We start from the raw sequence: 17605 nt of genomic DNA, 5'->3' as shown, positions 1-17605 counted from the left end.
AAACCGTCAAAAGCTTGTTTATTTTTATGTTTCTTTGATTTATCATTAGTGTTGCTTAACATATTTTTCTAAAATTGCTGTTTCTTTTCAGATATCATCAGCAAAAGGTAATTAAAATTCATTAAAATGACAGATCTATCGGACTTTCAAAGAGGCCAAATTGTTGGTGCTCGTATGGCAGGCGTTAGCGTAACGAAAACAGCCGAAATATTTGGTGAATATAGAAGTATTGTCTCGAAAGTAATAACAGCCTTTGAGAAAGAGGGAAAAACCTTATCGAAACAAAACTCCGGAAGAAAACTAAAACTTTCAGATAGGGACCGTCGGACTCTTACGCGAATTGTTAGAAAGGATCACAGAAGTACAGCTTCCAAAATTACTGCAGAGCTTAATGACCACCTCGAGAACCCAGTTTCCACAAAAACTGTTCGCTGGGAGCTGCACAAAATCGGATTTCACGGGAGGGCTGCAATCAGAAAACCACTACTTTCAAAAACAAACGCTGCAAAGTATTTAGAGTGGAGTAAAAACCTACAGAATTGGATTGGTCCCGAGAGCAGTGGAAGAATATAATTTTCTCGGACGAGAAGCAATTGACCCAGACTGCCTTCTTCCAACTGTTAAACATGGAGGAGGATCTGTGGAGGTGGAGGGCTATATCTTGGAAATCCGCCGGCCCAATGGTTTCCCTTCGTGGCAGAATTAATAGTCAAGACTATTTAAGCATTTTAACTGATCAAATTCATCCTATGGTTGCGGAACCGTTTCCGGAGGGAAACGCAATCGCTCAGGATGATAATGCATCAATTCACACAGCTAAAGTCGTTACCGAATGGCACAAGGAACATTCTAGTGAAGTTGAACATCTTATCTGGCCACCACAGTCCCCAGATCTCAATATTATTGAACGTTTATGGTGCATTTTAGAAAAACAAGGAGTCGATATCCTCCACCATCACCACTACAAGAACTGGTGACTGGTTTAGCTGAAGAATGGACAAAAATTTCTTTGGAAACAATTCAAACTTTGTACGTGTCCATATCTCGTAGAATTCAAACTGTAATTACTGCCAAAGGCGGTCCTATCCCATATTAAAATAAATTTGAAATTTTAAGGCGTTTCCATTATTTTGTCCAACCCCGATATAATATATATATATATATACATATATATATATATATATATGACAATAAGCATTCGAGCAATTAAACTTGCCTATTCTATATTTAGATTAACATGTAACGTGGTTAAGGGTTTCACAGACACGTGTACTCTTATTGTAATCCGCAGGCCAACACGATATAAGGTAAAATTCGATCTTTGAATTACAATACATCTAAAGGATTTCCATATATTTTCCATCTATCCAATTATACCACCAAGACACCACCTAATGGAATCAAAACTAGAATTTCAAGACAGAAAAGCGAACTTTGTAACTGCCTAACCTAGAATTGAATGCATTATTTCTGTAGAAGGCACAAGGCCTGAAATGAGGTGGGACGGGGGCAAGTCGATTACATCAACTCCCAGTATTTGACTGGTAAATATATTATCGATTCCGAAAGGTTGAAAGGCTAAGTCGACCTTATCGACATTTTAAACTCAGAACGTAAACACTGGCGAAATGCCGGTAAGCATTTTGTCCGGTGTGATAAAGATTCTGTCAGTAAGCCACCTTTAAATTTGAAAGGATTACAATGTAACACGAATTTTGTCTTTGTGTAGCAACTATTTACTTAACACTAGAAAGTGCGAAAAATGGCTAGTATTTCCTTGAAACTTTGTTATATTTATTCAAACCTCAAAGCATCCCTTATCAACACATGGCCATGATGCTCCCCCAACTCCTGCTTATGATCAGAGATGCACATATTGTCAATCACTAATGGCAAAGGTCAATCAACTGACAAGCAAATCTGTGGTATTGAGCAGAATATTTGCTGTAATGACATTTCTGCTTCAACAACTCAGAGCTGAAATGTATTGGAAAATAGGTCAGTTTCAAAACATTGATGTCCAGGTGACACAAGTAAAGATTGAAGGGAATAGTAGACATTTCCTTTGATTTCTTGATAGAAGCAAATAGGAAATAATACTTACTGACCAATGACAAAAAAAGAAAAAAAAAAATGTGACACAGAGTTATTAAACGGAAAAAAAATTCTGTTTGGATGGAATAAGGACAGGGACATAATCAAAGGTGTTTCGTTCAGCGTTCAGGTCTGTAATGATGACAGTAAACATTGTTGTCATGGCACTTGACCACGAATTTTTGTTGCAGTAAGGTACAATGTCGAGCCATAGGAAGAAATCAGTCAATCTTGACTGGATTTAAGCTCAGAATGTTAAGGGATATAACTAAATACTATAAAAAAATTTACTCCAAATCCTCCCGCAACCTCATGTTTAGCCCTGGGTCAATTTGATTAAGTAAATCATTATCAAAATTATTCTAGCCACGACCATCCCGTTTTTGTAGAATGTTGGAATACATTGTCTCATATCCCTTCCCTGTTTAAGATGATTTTGGTTCAAGTTGAGTGAGATTAGCTGTTATTTCAGGCACTTCGAGCGACCACATAGAGGCTCTGACGCCAGGCCTAAAGATGATGATAATGAAGTTGAAATTTTAACTATTATTTAAGAAAAAAATATTGAGGAGATGAGAGGGAAGGTGCAGTTGTTTGGGTAGACATACAATTAAAAATGGTGACAATCCTGTTTTTTTCTTTATATTAAGTATATTTAAAATCATATCTAATGTACCATTCACTAAGTGTGATTTCAGAGTCGATTTGGGTCCTATGTATAATTGAACAAATGTCTACATAAAGACTCTCCTCGTTGTCTCACCCCGTCATTAATTCAGACATGGTATAACTAGTACTACATCATATAATAAATTCTGTAAGAATAAAACAATAACTAATTTTAAGGGCGATTACACTCCACTGTTTAGCATTGCCAAGTACAAACGCACTGATTGGATGGCGGGAGGGAAAGCGCTGTATTTTTTTTAGAGGGGAGACAACTGACGGGTCGTTGAAGAATTGTGTTTGACGCCACCTAGTGGCCATCATGATAAGTTAGAGCTAACGCCATTTTGTAACTTTGTATCACTGAACTATTTATTGTTGCTTAAAGTTATATTAATTAGATAGTTTATTGTGAAGAAGGATATTTTTATTTCATTGAAAAACATATATCACATCAGTAATAATCTAACACAACAATGACAGACGCAGAATACCTCGAATTTGAACGACAGATCGCTGAAAACCGGGCAGCAGGTAATCGTTGTTTGGCCATGTACACATTTGTGCTTGTGTGTGCGTGCGTGGTCTTTATCTCTCTTCAAGTCTTTATGTGATGTGCGTTGTGTGTGTGTATATATGTGCATGTATGTATATATATATATATATATAATATATATGTGTTTGTGCATGCATGCGTGTGTGATTGCTCTCCTATAGAGTGTGTATGTGTCTATTTAAATCTTTATATATATATGAGAGAGACAGACGGACATATTGCACATAGAAATATAGAAAAATGAATAGAATGTCTTGGAAAATTCATGTCTTGAATGGTTTTTAAACTAATTTCCAAGTCAGACCTAACTGAGCGGAAGAATTATGTTCCACTTATAAATCATTCTGCCGCCTTTCATTCAGACATATTGTCTATAGGACGGCATTATCCAATCCAATCTGCCTTTATCCAATAGTTTTGAGGGCAAATTTAGATACTATATTTATCAATCCCACCGACCAGGTAACAGCAGTTGCGCTAGCTCATTTCTGGAATATATATATATAGAGAACTATATATATATATATGTGTGTGTGTGTATATATATATATATACTCACACACATACATACACATTCATGCACACACACGTGCACGCGCGCAATGTGTTCAGAACTTTTATGTTTAAAATAAAGAAAATTTTAATTCAGAGCGAAATTTTAGAAATGTTTCATGTATTTTTTTTTTTAATCCGACCATAAAACCTTAAAATCTAATTATATAGGCATCCCTTCGATATTCGTTTACGCCGTAGATGTCGGTGTGAAGAGACGACGTCATAAGGTTTTCAAAACTCTCTTGCTCTCCATCTCTCTCTCTCTCTCACACACACACACTCTCTCTCTCTCTCTCTCTCTTATATATATATATATATATATATATATATATATATTATATATATATATATATATATATATATATTATATATATGTGTGCATGCATGCACATAAGTGTCTGTTAATATTCATTTTTTTTTTATAACGTTTCTTTCTGTATCTTTTTATTTTAGATTTGAAAAACGTGTAACATAAATTCCCATTAAAACTGCTAAATTTACAACGTCGTCATTTAGGCTTTCGCGTTATACCAATTTTCGCCATGTCTAATTATATCGAAAAGCGGTAACGCGAAACTCGTGAATTTTCAATTTTTATTTGTTAATATTGCTGCTCTTTATGTTTGCAAATCACGAATTTCAAACGTATATATACATATATATTTAACGTAATGAATTTCAAATGTGGATATGTGAATATAATATATATATATAAATTTCGGATGTGTGTGTGTATTATAGCAAATGAATTTCAAATGTGAATATTTCCGTCGCTTTATTGGTGTTTGTTTTCCATGATGGATCTTCAATCGAAGTTTGAATTTTTAACTTGGTTTCTATGGCTAAACGACCTTCATTATTACCAACCACTTTACAGGGAGTACCGGGTGCAATTTATTGCTGCACCAACACTTGTGAGGATCGTTATGTCCTTGACGTAACTAAAGACTTCTTTCCACCCCTTTTGTCTCTGCTCTCTTGTCAGCGTCCTGAAAGGAATTTATAGGGGCAACTATGTAAGATTAGTCTTCGTCCCACTGTTCGTTCCCTAAGGGAGTAATAGATGAAACAGGGCGGCTGAATAGGAAAGATCAGAAATGGTGCAAAACGATTTTATTGCAATTATCTTGTGCGCCCCAAATCATGCAATTTCATCAGATGCATGTTTAAACATTGCAGATTAGTAGTATTCGGGAGGGTTGGGGCCTTTGTTGGATGTGAGTCTCTCTCCGTTTTTTTTCTGTTTTTTTCCGACTTTCTTTTGAAAAATAATCCAGATTTGTTCAATCACATGAAATTATGATTCGTCAAAATTAACATGAATCTGACAAAACTTTCGATAGGGTCAAAAACTGAGAAATTACAAAATGAGGTTGGGGCAAAAGTCAATAAAGCAGATATAGCTGAAGAAATGTTTTTTTATTTAGTCCTAGCTAATTTGTGGCTCTTGGGAATGCTTAAGCTGATTGCCCATGTGTGTATAAACATATGCATTGGCACGACCATATGGCTAAGTTCACTTAGGTTCTGGGTTTCTGTATGCACACTTCTAGTATCATCTGCATGTGAATGAAATTTTGCTGAGGTAAACTAGAAGAGGCTCGTTTGTCTGTGTTTGTGTTTGTATATTTATATATCACTAGCAGTATCGCCCGGCGTTGCTCGGGTTTGTAAGGGAAATAACTATATAAGCATTTTTAGAGATGTAAAGTATAATAGCCATCTCAATATGGCTAACCACAAAGGGGAGGGTGTTACTGTAGCTTTTTACGTTCAGAGATTTAATAAATTTTTAGAGAGTTACTTCCCTTATATATGCCAAAAATGCATTAAAAATGGGAAAAATTGATGGTAAATTTTTTTTTAAATCGTAGACGCGCACTAATACCCAGAAGGGCTCGATATGAATCACGACTATAAGATACCCGGTTTTGGTTAAACTGCATCGCAAAATGTGGGAGTAGTTAGGAATCTAAATCGTAGGAGACGGACAGCACACAACCTCACTTTTATATATAAAGATTTAACATTCACTTTTATATGTTTGTATGCATCAGACGAAGTTTATTTGAAGCATATTTTCCCATTCATCAGTAATATAGAATATGCTTATATTCTTATTTTACGCAAAGTAAGGCTATGTACTATTTAAATTTATTTCATTTCTTCTTGGCTTGTACTCTGTTGTGAATAAATTGTTTAGCAGCTGATCTGTATTATTGCTTGAAAAAAGGAAGCTGGGTATGTCTCCTGAGGAGCAGTGAACAAACTATGAAACAATCTGTCAGGTGACTCCCTATTTTCTGCACATTGACAGCATAGAAAGAATGCTAACATTCTTTTACCTACAGACAGGTGTTTTAATATCTCAGTTTATTTCATTCTAATTTGCTTTCTTGTGCATGATCTCTCTCTCTCTTGTATGTATGTATATATATATATATATATAATCATTTACTATCCATGTTCCATACTGGCATGGCTTGGATAGTTTGATTGGATCTGATGGGTCCAAGGACTAGTATGTCCCAGTGTCTGCTTTGGCATGGTTTCTTTGGCTGCATGCCTTCCTTATACCATATCAGTGTATAGTATGTATTAGGTGCCTTCTTCAGGCAATTAGCACTAATGAGGTTACCATGAGCATCTGCTTTTCCATGCTTGCAGAGATCAGACTAAGTTCATTCGGGCACATTTTCTACAGATGGATGCTCTTCCTATCCCGGGCTCTAATTTGTTCCCAAGTAAGATATTTCCCATAGTCTTTCAAATATGACCAAAAGTTTGTAACCAATGACACCACTTTTATGGTGGTGACATTTGTTTATAACTGGTGTGTGATATCTAGATAAATGGAGACATGCACACAAAGGTCAACCTAAGGTTGTAGATAGACTATAGTGGGACTGAACCCAAAACCATGTAGTTGTGAAGAGAAAGTTTTCCACCTTTTTTAATCATTTGAAGAAGCTAGGAAAAGTTTCAGTGAGTTGGATGCTTTTCTCCTGCTTTCAGCAGCAAATTGTCAACATAGACTTGGCTACTGTAAATTACTCCATTCATGTCATCTCCAAGCACCGTTTTGAGATCAGATCAGTCCTGGATACTTTACAGTAATATTAAGTGCTGTGGGCAATGTAAGCATAAATGAAAATCCTGTACCACATCCACAAGAATGACTACACCCCAAGAATATTTTTGTGGCACAATGGGTGTTAGTAATTAATGAAAGTGTAGTTGTATAGATCAGTGTTAATGGCTGAAGGATGGATAACACATGAAGTGGTTCTGGATACTAAGAAAAGTGGTGACAAGAAAGAACTGCAGTTAGAGAAGTGATGAATGGTGGTGCCATATTTGAAGAGCAGCAGAATTGGGTGAAGGGGGCGGTTGTGCATGCAGGCTTCAATGAAGCTGTAAGGAGTTTCTTTGGCACTCAACTATGAGTCACTGCATCTTATAACAGAAACAGCTGCAAGCTAATGAAGTTCATAAGATAATCATTTATTCCTTTGTCGTCTCTTTTTCTTATGACACACACACACAAGTACATATATTCAGCTTTACCAGAACTCTTTCCCTGAGGTGGGCAGTTCTTCTTGAGAACCACATTTTGCCAGTAATCCCAACCAATATCTTTCAGGTGCTCCTTTTAAAAAATAATACTGAATATCAAGAACTTTCTGTTCAACCTATGCATAAAGGCATTTTTTACTTTCGTGGGCAACTATATAATCTCTGTTAAAGTTACCAAAATTAATCACCCCCCCCCAAAAAAAAAAATTGACCTGTTTAAATGAATGCTTTAGTTTTCAAAATTCTAAAAACATATTTTTTTTTTTACTCATTTTAAATCTAACCACTCTTTTACTCTTGGTCACCATTCACAACATTCATTCCTACTTGCATCCCTAAATCAATCTTCCTCTACATCTGCTTCACACTCTATTCACCTTATGCTATTCTGTCCTGACACCTTGTCACCACCATCTTTATCTCTTTTTCCAGCTCAACGTTCAGTTACTTCCATCTATCCATATATATTGTAAGGTAGCCATGTACTTCCTCTATAGCAAGAAACATATTCCTATTATACTTCTCAACACCTAGTAGCATAAAGCTGCTTCTCTCTCTCTCTTCTACTCTCATTTAGTTAAGGGGATGTCTTTAGTCTTGCAATGTACATGTTGGCTTCACTAGTGCCATAAAAGAATCATCTCATACACTTAAGTAGTTGGCATTAGGAAGGACATTTAGCCATAGAAATCATTCCGAAACAGTCATGGGAGCATGGCATAGTTCTTCGACTTGTTGTAGCTTTGTAAAAGCTGCATCCCAGTCCAAAAATTTGTTTCCTGAAAGTATTTCAGGTCTGTTCAGCTGCTGAATGTCTACATAGTTCATAGAACCCTCAGTGGACTATGCACTGGTTATTTATTAGAATGCCTTTTATTCTTATGAATGATGAGATGCTGTGCTTGAGAAAACCTGTGCAGTGCATGCAGGCATAGAAAAGCGGAATTTAAAAAATGGTTGTTGTGATGAACTAGCAAGCTGTATATCATATCCATCTCGACAGTCTATTTCATTGTATTTTTATGTATATGATGTGCTGGACTGGTGGTTTGATCCTAAACATTCAGTTGCTACCAACAATAGCAGCAATAATATCACCATCAAAGAAAAGGCAACAAGCTGCTTATATACATACCACTTAAAACAAATTTTCCTTCAAATAAATCCTTTAGTTGCTGTGACCTGTTTAAAGTTCTAGAAAGAATAGTTACAACATTGAAGTTATGGGCCATCACTGAATTGCCATTCTACTCTGCTACTGTGTACTTGGATATAAACTTGCTGTTGTGAAAAAAGTTATTCAGTTTCACCACTGTTTTAGACAATATATGTTGAGCAGATGAGATTCCTGCAGGCTATTCACATATGAGAAGTCTGCCTATTAGTGTAATTCTATTAGGTTGGAATTGACACTAAAATACTTTCTGGTGTAATACGCATCAGTTTAATTTCAATGAAAATGCAAAATGCATTAGTTATTTTGTCTGTACTTCTATATTTTTGCTTTCTATTATGATCTCTGTTTTACGTTTTCTCTATTAAGCTTGTGCTATTCAGAGAACACTTTTTTGGAGTTGGGTGAGCTGGTTAGAAAATGGGTTAATGGTGTCTGATGATAACTTAACCACAGTTGATTTGTAAAAAAATAATAATAATAAATTTAAAAAATAAAAGAAAACAACCATCCTTTTGGCATTATACATTATCCAGTAATAATTCTAAATTTGAAGTGTTTAACTTGAATAAAAACAACTAGGATAAATGACATGCCTGTATTGGCATGATGAAGAAGAATAATTCTAAGCCTCAAATATGATACTTATGTTAGTGTAACAAGGGTAAAACAATATATTTCAGGCTGTTGAAAATCAGTGACTACTTTGTGATGTTCATCAGGCTTTTTGGCATCAACATTATTCCAGTTAAATCTAGTCTGGTTAAACATGGTTTTTGAACTGCTTTGTGTGTATTTATGTGACTGTGCATATTATGTGTGTGTATATGTGTATATATCTATATGTGTGTATATGCATGTGTATGTATATATCTATATGTGTGTATATGCATGTGTATGTATATATTTGTATGTATATATCTGTGTGTATATGCATGTGTATGTATATATATATATATGCGCACTCCAAATATGCATGTGTATTTATATATATCTTTATATATAAACGGCAGTTTGTCTGTCTGTGTGTCTGTCAGGTTGTACCCTCACCCTGACCACGGCTTTCAACCGATTCTGATGAAACTTGACACACACATAGCCCAATGTCATAATTCAAAACTAACGCAGCGAAAATTTTGAAAAGTCCCCCCAGTTCTGAAAAAAATCGATAAATTCGACATGGGTCGAGAATCTAAGCCTTTTATATGCAACACATTTCCTACAGACTGTCATGGGGACGCAACTCGACCTTTTTAACTCTCGGAACACGTGGGGTAAGTATCCCAAAATGTATAAAAATGTACAAAAACGGCAAAAAAGCGGGCAGCAATGTAAGTGACAACAACGAAAAAGTCAAAAGTGACCAAACTGAACAAACGAATGGAAAAGGTTTTTTTTGTGCACACGACAAAAGCGGTTTATAATAAACCAAGAGTTTGCAAGTAGCGTCCGAGGACCCTTAGGGTACGTCAAAAATTTAAGGTAAAACGTTTGGGGTGGTAGTTATAAAGAAAGTGTAAACAAAAAATGTATTCGAATAACTTGCGGCTGCAGCAGCTATTAGCAGAAGTTGGGGGTAAAGTCTCGAATATAATTTCTTCCTGATAGGAATTGGTTGGGTTGAATTATCAATAGCTGTTTGATAGTTATTTGGGAGTGAAGAGAAGACATTGCAACCTACACATGCGCCTTCGTTCCCTAGAGGGAAAGGACTGGATTGGGATTAGTCGTTGCCTACTAGGGGCTCTTACATACCTGGGCAACGCCGGGCTATGCTGCTAGTATATATATATATATATATGTGCCCTCCATGTATATATGTGTGTATATCTACTACATATGTGGAAAATCGGTAAGTGTTTGTTTGTGGCATTGTTAGCTATCTCCTACATCATTTTATTGATTTTAATGAAACTTGATATGTGAGTAGAACTCGTCTGGAAACCTTGTGACATACTTAGATTGTGGAAAAAAATCAATAATACGGCCCCTGGAAGGGACCATTATACTACCTCATATAACTAATTTTTTTCAAACACTCAAGGGAAATAACCAATTTCATTTTAGTTTGAATATTGATTTTTTTTTTTGTCCTATTTCTAATTTTTGCAGACAATATCACTTTTATACTTTGACACGTGAGTAGAACTCATGTCTAGAAACCTCGTGACATACTTAGATTGTTGAAAAAAAATCGAAAGTAGGGCCCTTCCAATGGATCCTTCTATCTACTACATATTACTAATATTTTATTTTAACAACCCAAGGGAAATAATACATGTCACCTGCAGATTTTAGCGAAGCGATCAATATTTGATTCTCATGATCAGCCAACCTAATTCTGCATTTCACTTCTCAGTTTTCAACTGCTAAACATTATTATTGCATTTCCTTAATTTGAATCTTAAACCTTAAAGATTTCATTCATACATTTCTATGAATACCCATTACTCCAATAATTCTGCATTTTTAGTTACACTCTTTCCATGACAGTAGATAAATTTTTTATTCCACAATGTATTTGTAGTGGCTTCATGCAGGCATAGTGTGTATTCGATCCTCGATTCCCAAATTTCACTTAACACTTCAACAGTACTTTTCTCACAGTAAAACAACAGTTTTTCTGTGAATGACAGCAGTTATACGTTTCCCCAGATGTCTTTGCTAAGCTGAATAATGTCTTTGCCTCTTGCCAACCTCCACAATCCTCCAGCTGTCAGTTTTTTTGTACTATTTTGTGACGTAAAATACTCTTTTTTTTTTGGCAGTTATAACAAAATTGCTTTCTTATATCAGAGTAATAAGGTGTTTCAATAGAACATCTTTACCCCCTGGGATTATCATGTAAACCAGCTAGTATATATATATATATATATATGCAGATTTGAAACTTGTATAAGTGCCACATGAAACTCTTGGCCCTTGAGTTACTCTAACTTTTGCCAGTTATTAATAAAAAGCCTGTCTATATGTGTGTGTTTGTATATATACTCACATACATGTGGACATGCAAGAACAAAATAAAACTGGATATTTGGTTACAAAATTTTTTATTAGAAACTCATAGTATGCCATGCAATAATCATTACCTAGTTTTATTCTGCTCTTGGATATATGCCCCAACATGGCCACAACTTGTGAGCTGAAACTAGATAAAATAAAATAAATAAATAGTTAGCAACATTACAATATTTGTGTATGTATAAAAAAGGTGTCAAAGGATCTTCTCAAGTTTCCTGAATTCTGTGGTATACGTATTTGCCTGCCGGACTGCAAGGTGTTCTGTTTCAGGATTATGCATTGTTGCTAGTTGAGTGGACTTGAGCAACATGAACTGAAGTGTTTTGCTCAAGAACACAGTGCATTTCCTGGTCCAGGAATCAAAACTACAATGATGAGTGCAACACCTTAACCACAAGTCATGCACACACACACACACACATTCTTTTACTTATGTCAGTCATTTGACTGCAGCTATTGTGAAGCACTGCCTTTAGCTAAACAAGTCGACTCCGGGACGTATTCTTTGTAAGCCTAGTACTTATTCTATTGGTCTCTTTTGCCGGATTGCTAAGTTATGGGGGCGTAAACACACCAGCATCGGTTGTCAAGCGATGTTGGGGGGACAAACACACACACATGCATACATACATATATATATATTCAGTGGGCTTCTTTCAGTTTCTGTCTACCAAATCCACTCAAGGCTTTAGTCAGCCTGAGTCTATAGTAGAAGACAATTGCCCAAGGTTCCACACAGTGGGACTGAACCTGGAACCACGTGGTTCGTAAGCAAGCTACTTACCACACAGTCACTCCTATATACATGTATCTTTTCTTTTTTCCACAGATGAACGACGTCGTAGATCCCCTGGGGCTGCTGGCCCACCTGGTCCTTTTCCTCAAGGTGCACCTCAAGCTGGCAGGGGCCGCAGGTCTAGATCAAGGTCACCACGCAATAGAGCACGTAGTAAAGAAAGGCGGAGATCCAGATCTCGGTCACAGGAACAACGAAGAAAAAGAAGATCAAGAAGGTATGATTTTTTTTCTTTTTTTTAACCAAACAGCTTCTCATTTACAACAGGCATAGCTGTGTAGTTAAAAAGTTTACTTCCCAACCATGTAGTTTTAGGTTCAGTCTTGCTGTATGGCACAACGGGCAGGTTAATAAGGAAAGAGTTAGCAAGGTTTCAGGAACACTGAATTATCAGAAATACTTCATGTTAATCATCATCCAGTGTTTTAAATATCTGGGTTTTTCCTCATAAATGGGGCTTGCTGGATCTACTTAAATGCCATAGCAACTGCCCTGTTTTGGGTGTCCTCCCTTCTCAAGCCAATCGTCTCAATCTCTTCCTCCACCTGTTCCTTCCACGTTTTCCTCGGTCTCAGTCCATTTACCTCAAACCCAAGCACCCTCCTCAGAACCTGCTCTTCATCTCTCAACACATGCCCATACCACCACACTCCGTTTGCCCTTGCCAGCCATTCCACTGCTTCCTCCAACCTCAGCATCCCCATCAAGTCCTCATTCCTCCTCTTAGCAAACAACTTCACTCCACACATTTCTCTCACCATTGTTAATTGTAATGAGGAGCAATAAATAAATGAAAAATTACTAAAAGCTATGTTAAAATGTGGCATTTTCTCCTAATTAATGGAGCTGTTGAAGAGGCATTAATACTGCATATTTGTTGATGTTGGCACTGAGTTTCTCCTTATATTACCAACTTTAAATGTCAGTGATATTATATTGATTTCATTACCACTATCATTATTATTTTATTCATTAGAATAGTGGAATAACAGAAAAAGTCCAGCCTTATGGTATATAGTAGGATTATTTTACACTGCCAAGGTGGATTTGTGGTTTTATCCTTTCGTAGTTAATATTGTAATCACCAATAATGTAATGATAAAGTTCACTTCAGTTGTCTATAGCAGTGCTACTCAAGCTGGTGGTGTGTGGACCAGTTTCAGTCCGTGAGCTGTCAGCTGCTGGTACGCAGTGAGTTTCCAGAAAAGAAAGAAACATTACAAAATGCTTTTGTAATATTGTATTATATTTGTTTACAAAATAAATATTAAAAAAATTTTTTAATTGTCAATATTTATTATATATATTGTTTCCGGTATAAATGAATATTATTAAGAAATATTACAGGTCCCTGGCACATTGGAAACAAAACAAAAAACTGCCAGTATGCCACATCAGATAGTTTGAGAAGCACTGGTCTATACCACTTAACTGTAAACACCTGGCCTTGAGCCAAAATTAGAAATACAATATTTACTTTATTCTTTTTACAAAGTTTTAAATCCTGTTGTGGGTTAATATAACATTTCATGGGTCCTTATTTCCTAGAAAGGTTTGCTTGATATAAAATACCAGTTAAATACATTGTTTTGATTCAATCACCTATTCTTTGCACATTAGCTTTCTTGGATTGAAAATGGAAATCATTCATATGTATTAACAGTGTGCTTGTGTATGTTCTTGTATTGGATTCAAAAATTGGACTTGAGCTATGCTAGAGTACTACCCTCGAGTTTCAGCCAATCGTATCATTCCCAGTTCTTATTTCAATCTGTTACATATTTTATTGATTGTTGTCTAATGGCTTTGTCTCTTTCTTATTTAAAAGGCTGTGTTCTTACACGGTACGCATGCACACCTTTTGACACACTTTGCACTGCTAAATGCCATTCAAAAAACATTGATAATCTTTAATCTTTTTGTGACCAGTGTTTCAGTTAATTTTGGAAATAATGAAGAATTTAGTAAAATAATTTTTTCATTATTAAACTGGTGTTTGTATCATATATGATCATGAAATTTTGATGGAAGATTTTAATTTAGATAGCTTTAAACTAGGAAATTTCTAACATAGAATCAAAAACTGCAGTCAAGTTGGTATCTAAAGGGTCAGTGCTACAGCAAAACACACTTGCCCAAGTTCCCCATAGTTTATTGAACCAAAAACCACATGGTTGGGAAACCAACTTCTTAACTATGCTAATATTTGTATATGTATCTTATAAGTGGGAAAACTAAGTAGATTTACCAATGTTCTATGCTGAGGATCAGAAGTGTGAGGTGTTGCATAATGCAAGGCATGTGTCAGTGTAAGTTAGGACTCTGTTGGAGAAAATGCCTATGGAAATGATAGATGCACACTTACCTTCACTGCTACTGAGAAGCGACAGAAAATCAATACTACCAGTTGTTACTGAACAAGTGGAATGTGCAGAAGAAAATTTAACTAAGTGGATCCCAATAGAATGATCCATCACAGAAGTGGATATCTCTATCGGTCAAGCTTGCCCATGCATCTGTACCTAAGTCTTTTGGGACACAGGTCTGGGTTCTAATTTTTGGGGGTTGTGGGAGTGGACCCACAGTCTCCCACTCAGCAGATTTCCCTCTCCATATGCCAGACGCAGGCCAACATGATAATGCAGCTAAGTGTCAGTGCAGGTAGATTCAGAATGCAAAGAGATTTAACATAATACAAAGCGTTTTTCTAACAAGTTGATTCCATCAGCCCTCTACTTGGATTGGTGCTTTATTTTATGAACACTACAATAGAATTTGAACTCAATGTTAAAACAAATACTGCAAGAAATTTTCTCCAATGTCTTAGCAATTCTGCCAGAAGGCAACATAAAAGGTTGACCATCACGGATGGTAACAGAGGTGCTGAAATTTGTACAGGGATGTATTTTGCCAATGATAGGCATAGCAACATCATTGTAAACTTAGCAAAAGAGATGCTTTAGGATGAAATAACTACAGAGACATTAATAAACTGTCCTAAGCATGGCAGTGAGAATTGTAGCAAAGTTTATAATGAAAAGAATAATTATCTTTGAGATTCAGTCTGGGTTTGTGCCAGGTTGTGGAACCTCTTTTTGGTGAGGCAACTTCAAAATATGTTCTTAGCCATAAATGAACCATTTTGTTGACTTAGGGGAAATCCTTTAAAGAATATCACATTCTGTAGTTTGATGATTGTTAAAAAAATGTGGGTAAAGGAATGATTTATAAAAGCTGTGTACAGAGATACTACCACCAAAGTGAGAGTTAGTAATGGTGGAGTTCACATTTAAGTACAAGCCAACAGCTTAGCTCTCATAGCTGAATCAGACACGAGAGCAGGGTCTTGAATCAACATCAAAAGGTCAATTTTGTATAAAGAAAGAAAAAACTACTGCTATGAACCAAGAAATTTCTATTCTCAATAGATAGAAACTTAGTAGGTACCCAGTGCAAATAACATCCACAAAAGATGTGATTGGGAATCCATGCAGGCTGACTGGTGTAGCTGACAATAAGAGCATTCATATAATGAAACTCCGTTCCCTATGTGTTTGAACTTGTCTATTTTGTTTGGTTACCTTGGTGACCTAGTCAGTGGAGGTAGGTGTTGCTTAGGCATAGTAACCAGAGTAAGGTCAATTCACAGAGCTATCTTTATCAACAGAAATAATTTCTGTTCATCAAGATGTCTCTTGACAAATGAAGGGCAGACTGTATAACCTGTGTGCAAAGTGTGATGTATGTTATGAGATAAGGATGATGAATGCAGAGGACACTTGATTAATGATAATTTAATATATATTCATTTCAGTGTTTTCAAAATTCACAGTTTATTCTATATACATAATGTAAAAAAAATATTTATTGAATGAATGAATACTATTAGACAAAATAGCTGTATAACTTTGAGGCTTCCATGATATAGTATGTCTGTATTATTTAAAAAAAATAAAATTGGTTTTGTTGGTATGACTGTTTGGAAGGCTATAACCCTTACGATAATAACTATGTGATCTCTGCTATTTCTAGCATGCTAAACATGCTAGGGTTACCTTGAAGTTTCTTTAAATTAGAGATATATTACAACTATGGTAAATTACTGAAAGAGATATTTACTAAGTGAGTGAGATTTTTTATAAATTGAAGTTTTCAGGAAAGTTTATGAACTTCTTTTATTATTGAATAATTCAAGTTCACAAATTTAAATATTCGGTATGAGATAGTTTGGCATTCTTTCATTTGAACCCGCACACTTAGTTAATTTTTGTAAAAAAAATTTATTTATTTACATTTTGCATGCCGTATTCAGCTCTATGTATTTGTAATTAGTCTCTCACACGTGTGTTTTTGTATGTACGTTTCTATACATTTGTGTGTGAGAAAGTGAGTGAAGGGATGTGTTGTCATACGTACATACATAAATACATATGCATACATCTTTTTTGCATGTGTATGTGTGAGATAAAGAGAGTGATGTCTAAGTGGCACTCTCTCTCTCACACACACGTCCATTCCATATACATGTACATACACATCTTTCATTTTAAGACAAAAGTAAATAATAAATTTTACGGAAATTAATGAACAAAACCAGCTGTTCATTTTGACATTTCTGAGGGTTCAACCGAAAGAATGTCAATAGATTTTAACGAGCTTTTATTTATACGATTTTCTCATTTCATGCTTATTTCATTCATTGTTTACAATGTTCTCTCTCTCTCTCTCTCTCTCTCTTACATATACATACACTATCTCTGTAATATAAACACACACACTCCAGGTTTGGCTAGCAGAAAACCTCTTGGAGGATGGTCTTTCTGCTTGTATATATAATGTTTGTATTTCTTATCAGTATGGATTGGATGGGTTTCATCTTGCTTCTTGTCAACTGGTACACAGCAACAGAAAACTATCCATTGTTGCTGTTTATGACTGGATGCCTTTGCTGTCACTAACAGTTTAGCATCATGCATTAGAGAAGTTGTTGGCAGCAAGACCAAAAGCTCTTCTATATTGTTTCTCTTTACATGTGTATGAGTTAGTTGACTATATATAAAAGGGTTTTGTTTCCCCCTTGTATATACACTTTCTTTTCTCTCTAGAAACTGAATATCTGTATTATAACAAGATTGATGTTAGGTATCTGTTCTCTATAATGGACAAC

General features: G+C 35.6%; 1 protein-coding gene across 1 annotated transcript in view; it reads left to right on the top strand.

Annotated features, from left to right (window-relative positions):
* Positions 1 to 3084: 3084 nt before the first annotated feature.
* Positions 3085 to 17605, top strand: part of LOC115213769 (splicing factor U2AF 50 kDa subunit) — a 43021-nt gene continuing 28500 nt past the window's right edge. Inside the window, exons 1-2 of the mRNA XM_029782598.2 lie at positions 3085 to 3294; positions 12472 to 12655. Coding sequence (XP_029638458.1) covers positions 3237 to 3294; positions 12472 to 12655 — 242 coding nt within the window. The 5' untranslated portion in view covers positions 3085 to 3236. The remainder of the gene's footprint in view (positions 3295 to 12471; positions 12656 to 17605) is intronic.

Source organism: Octopus sinensis, linkage group LG7 (assembly GCF_006345805.1).
Source record: "Octopus sinensis linkage group LG7, ASM634580v1, whole genome shotgun sequence".
Lineage (NCBI taxonomy): Eukaryota > Metazoa > Mollusca > Cephalopoda > Octopoda > Octopodidae > Octopus > Octopus sinensis.
The sequence above is the reverse complement of the archived record's forward strand: the minus strand, read 5'-3'. Positions and strand labels throughout refer to the sequence as shown.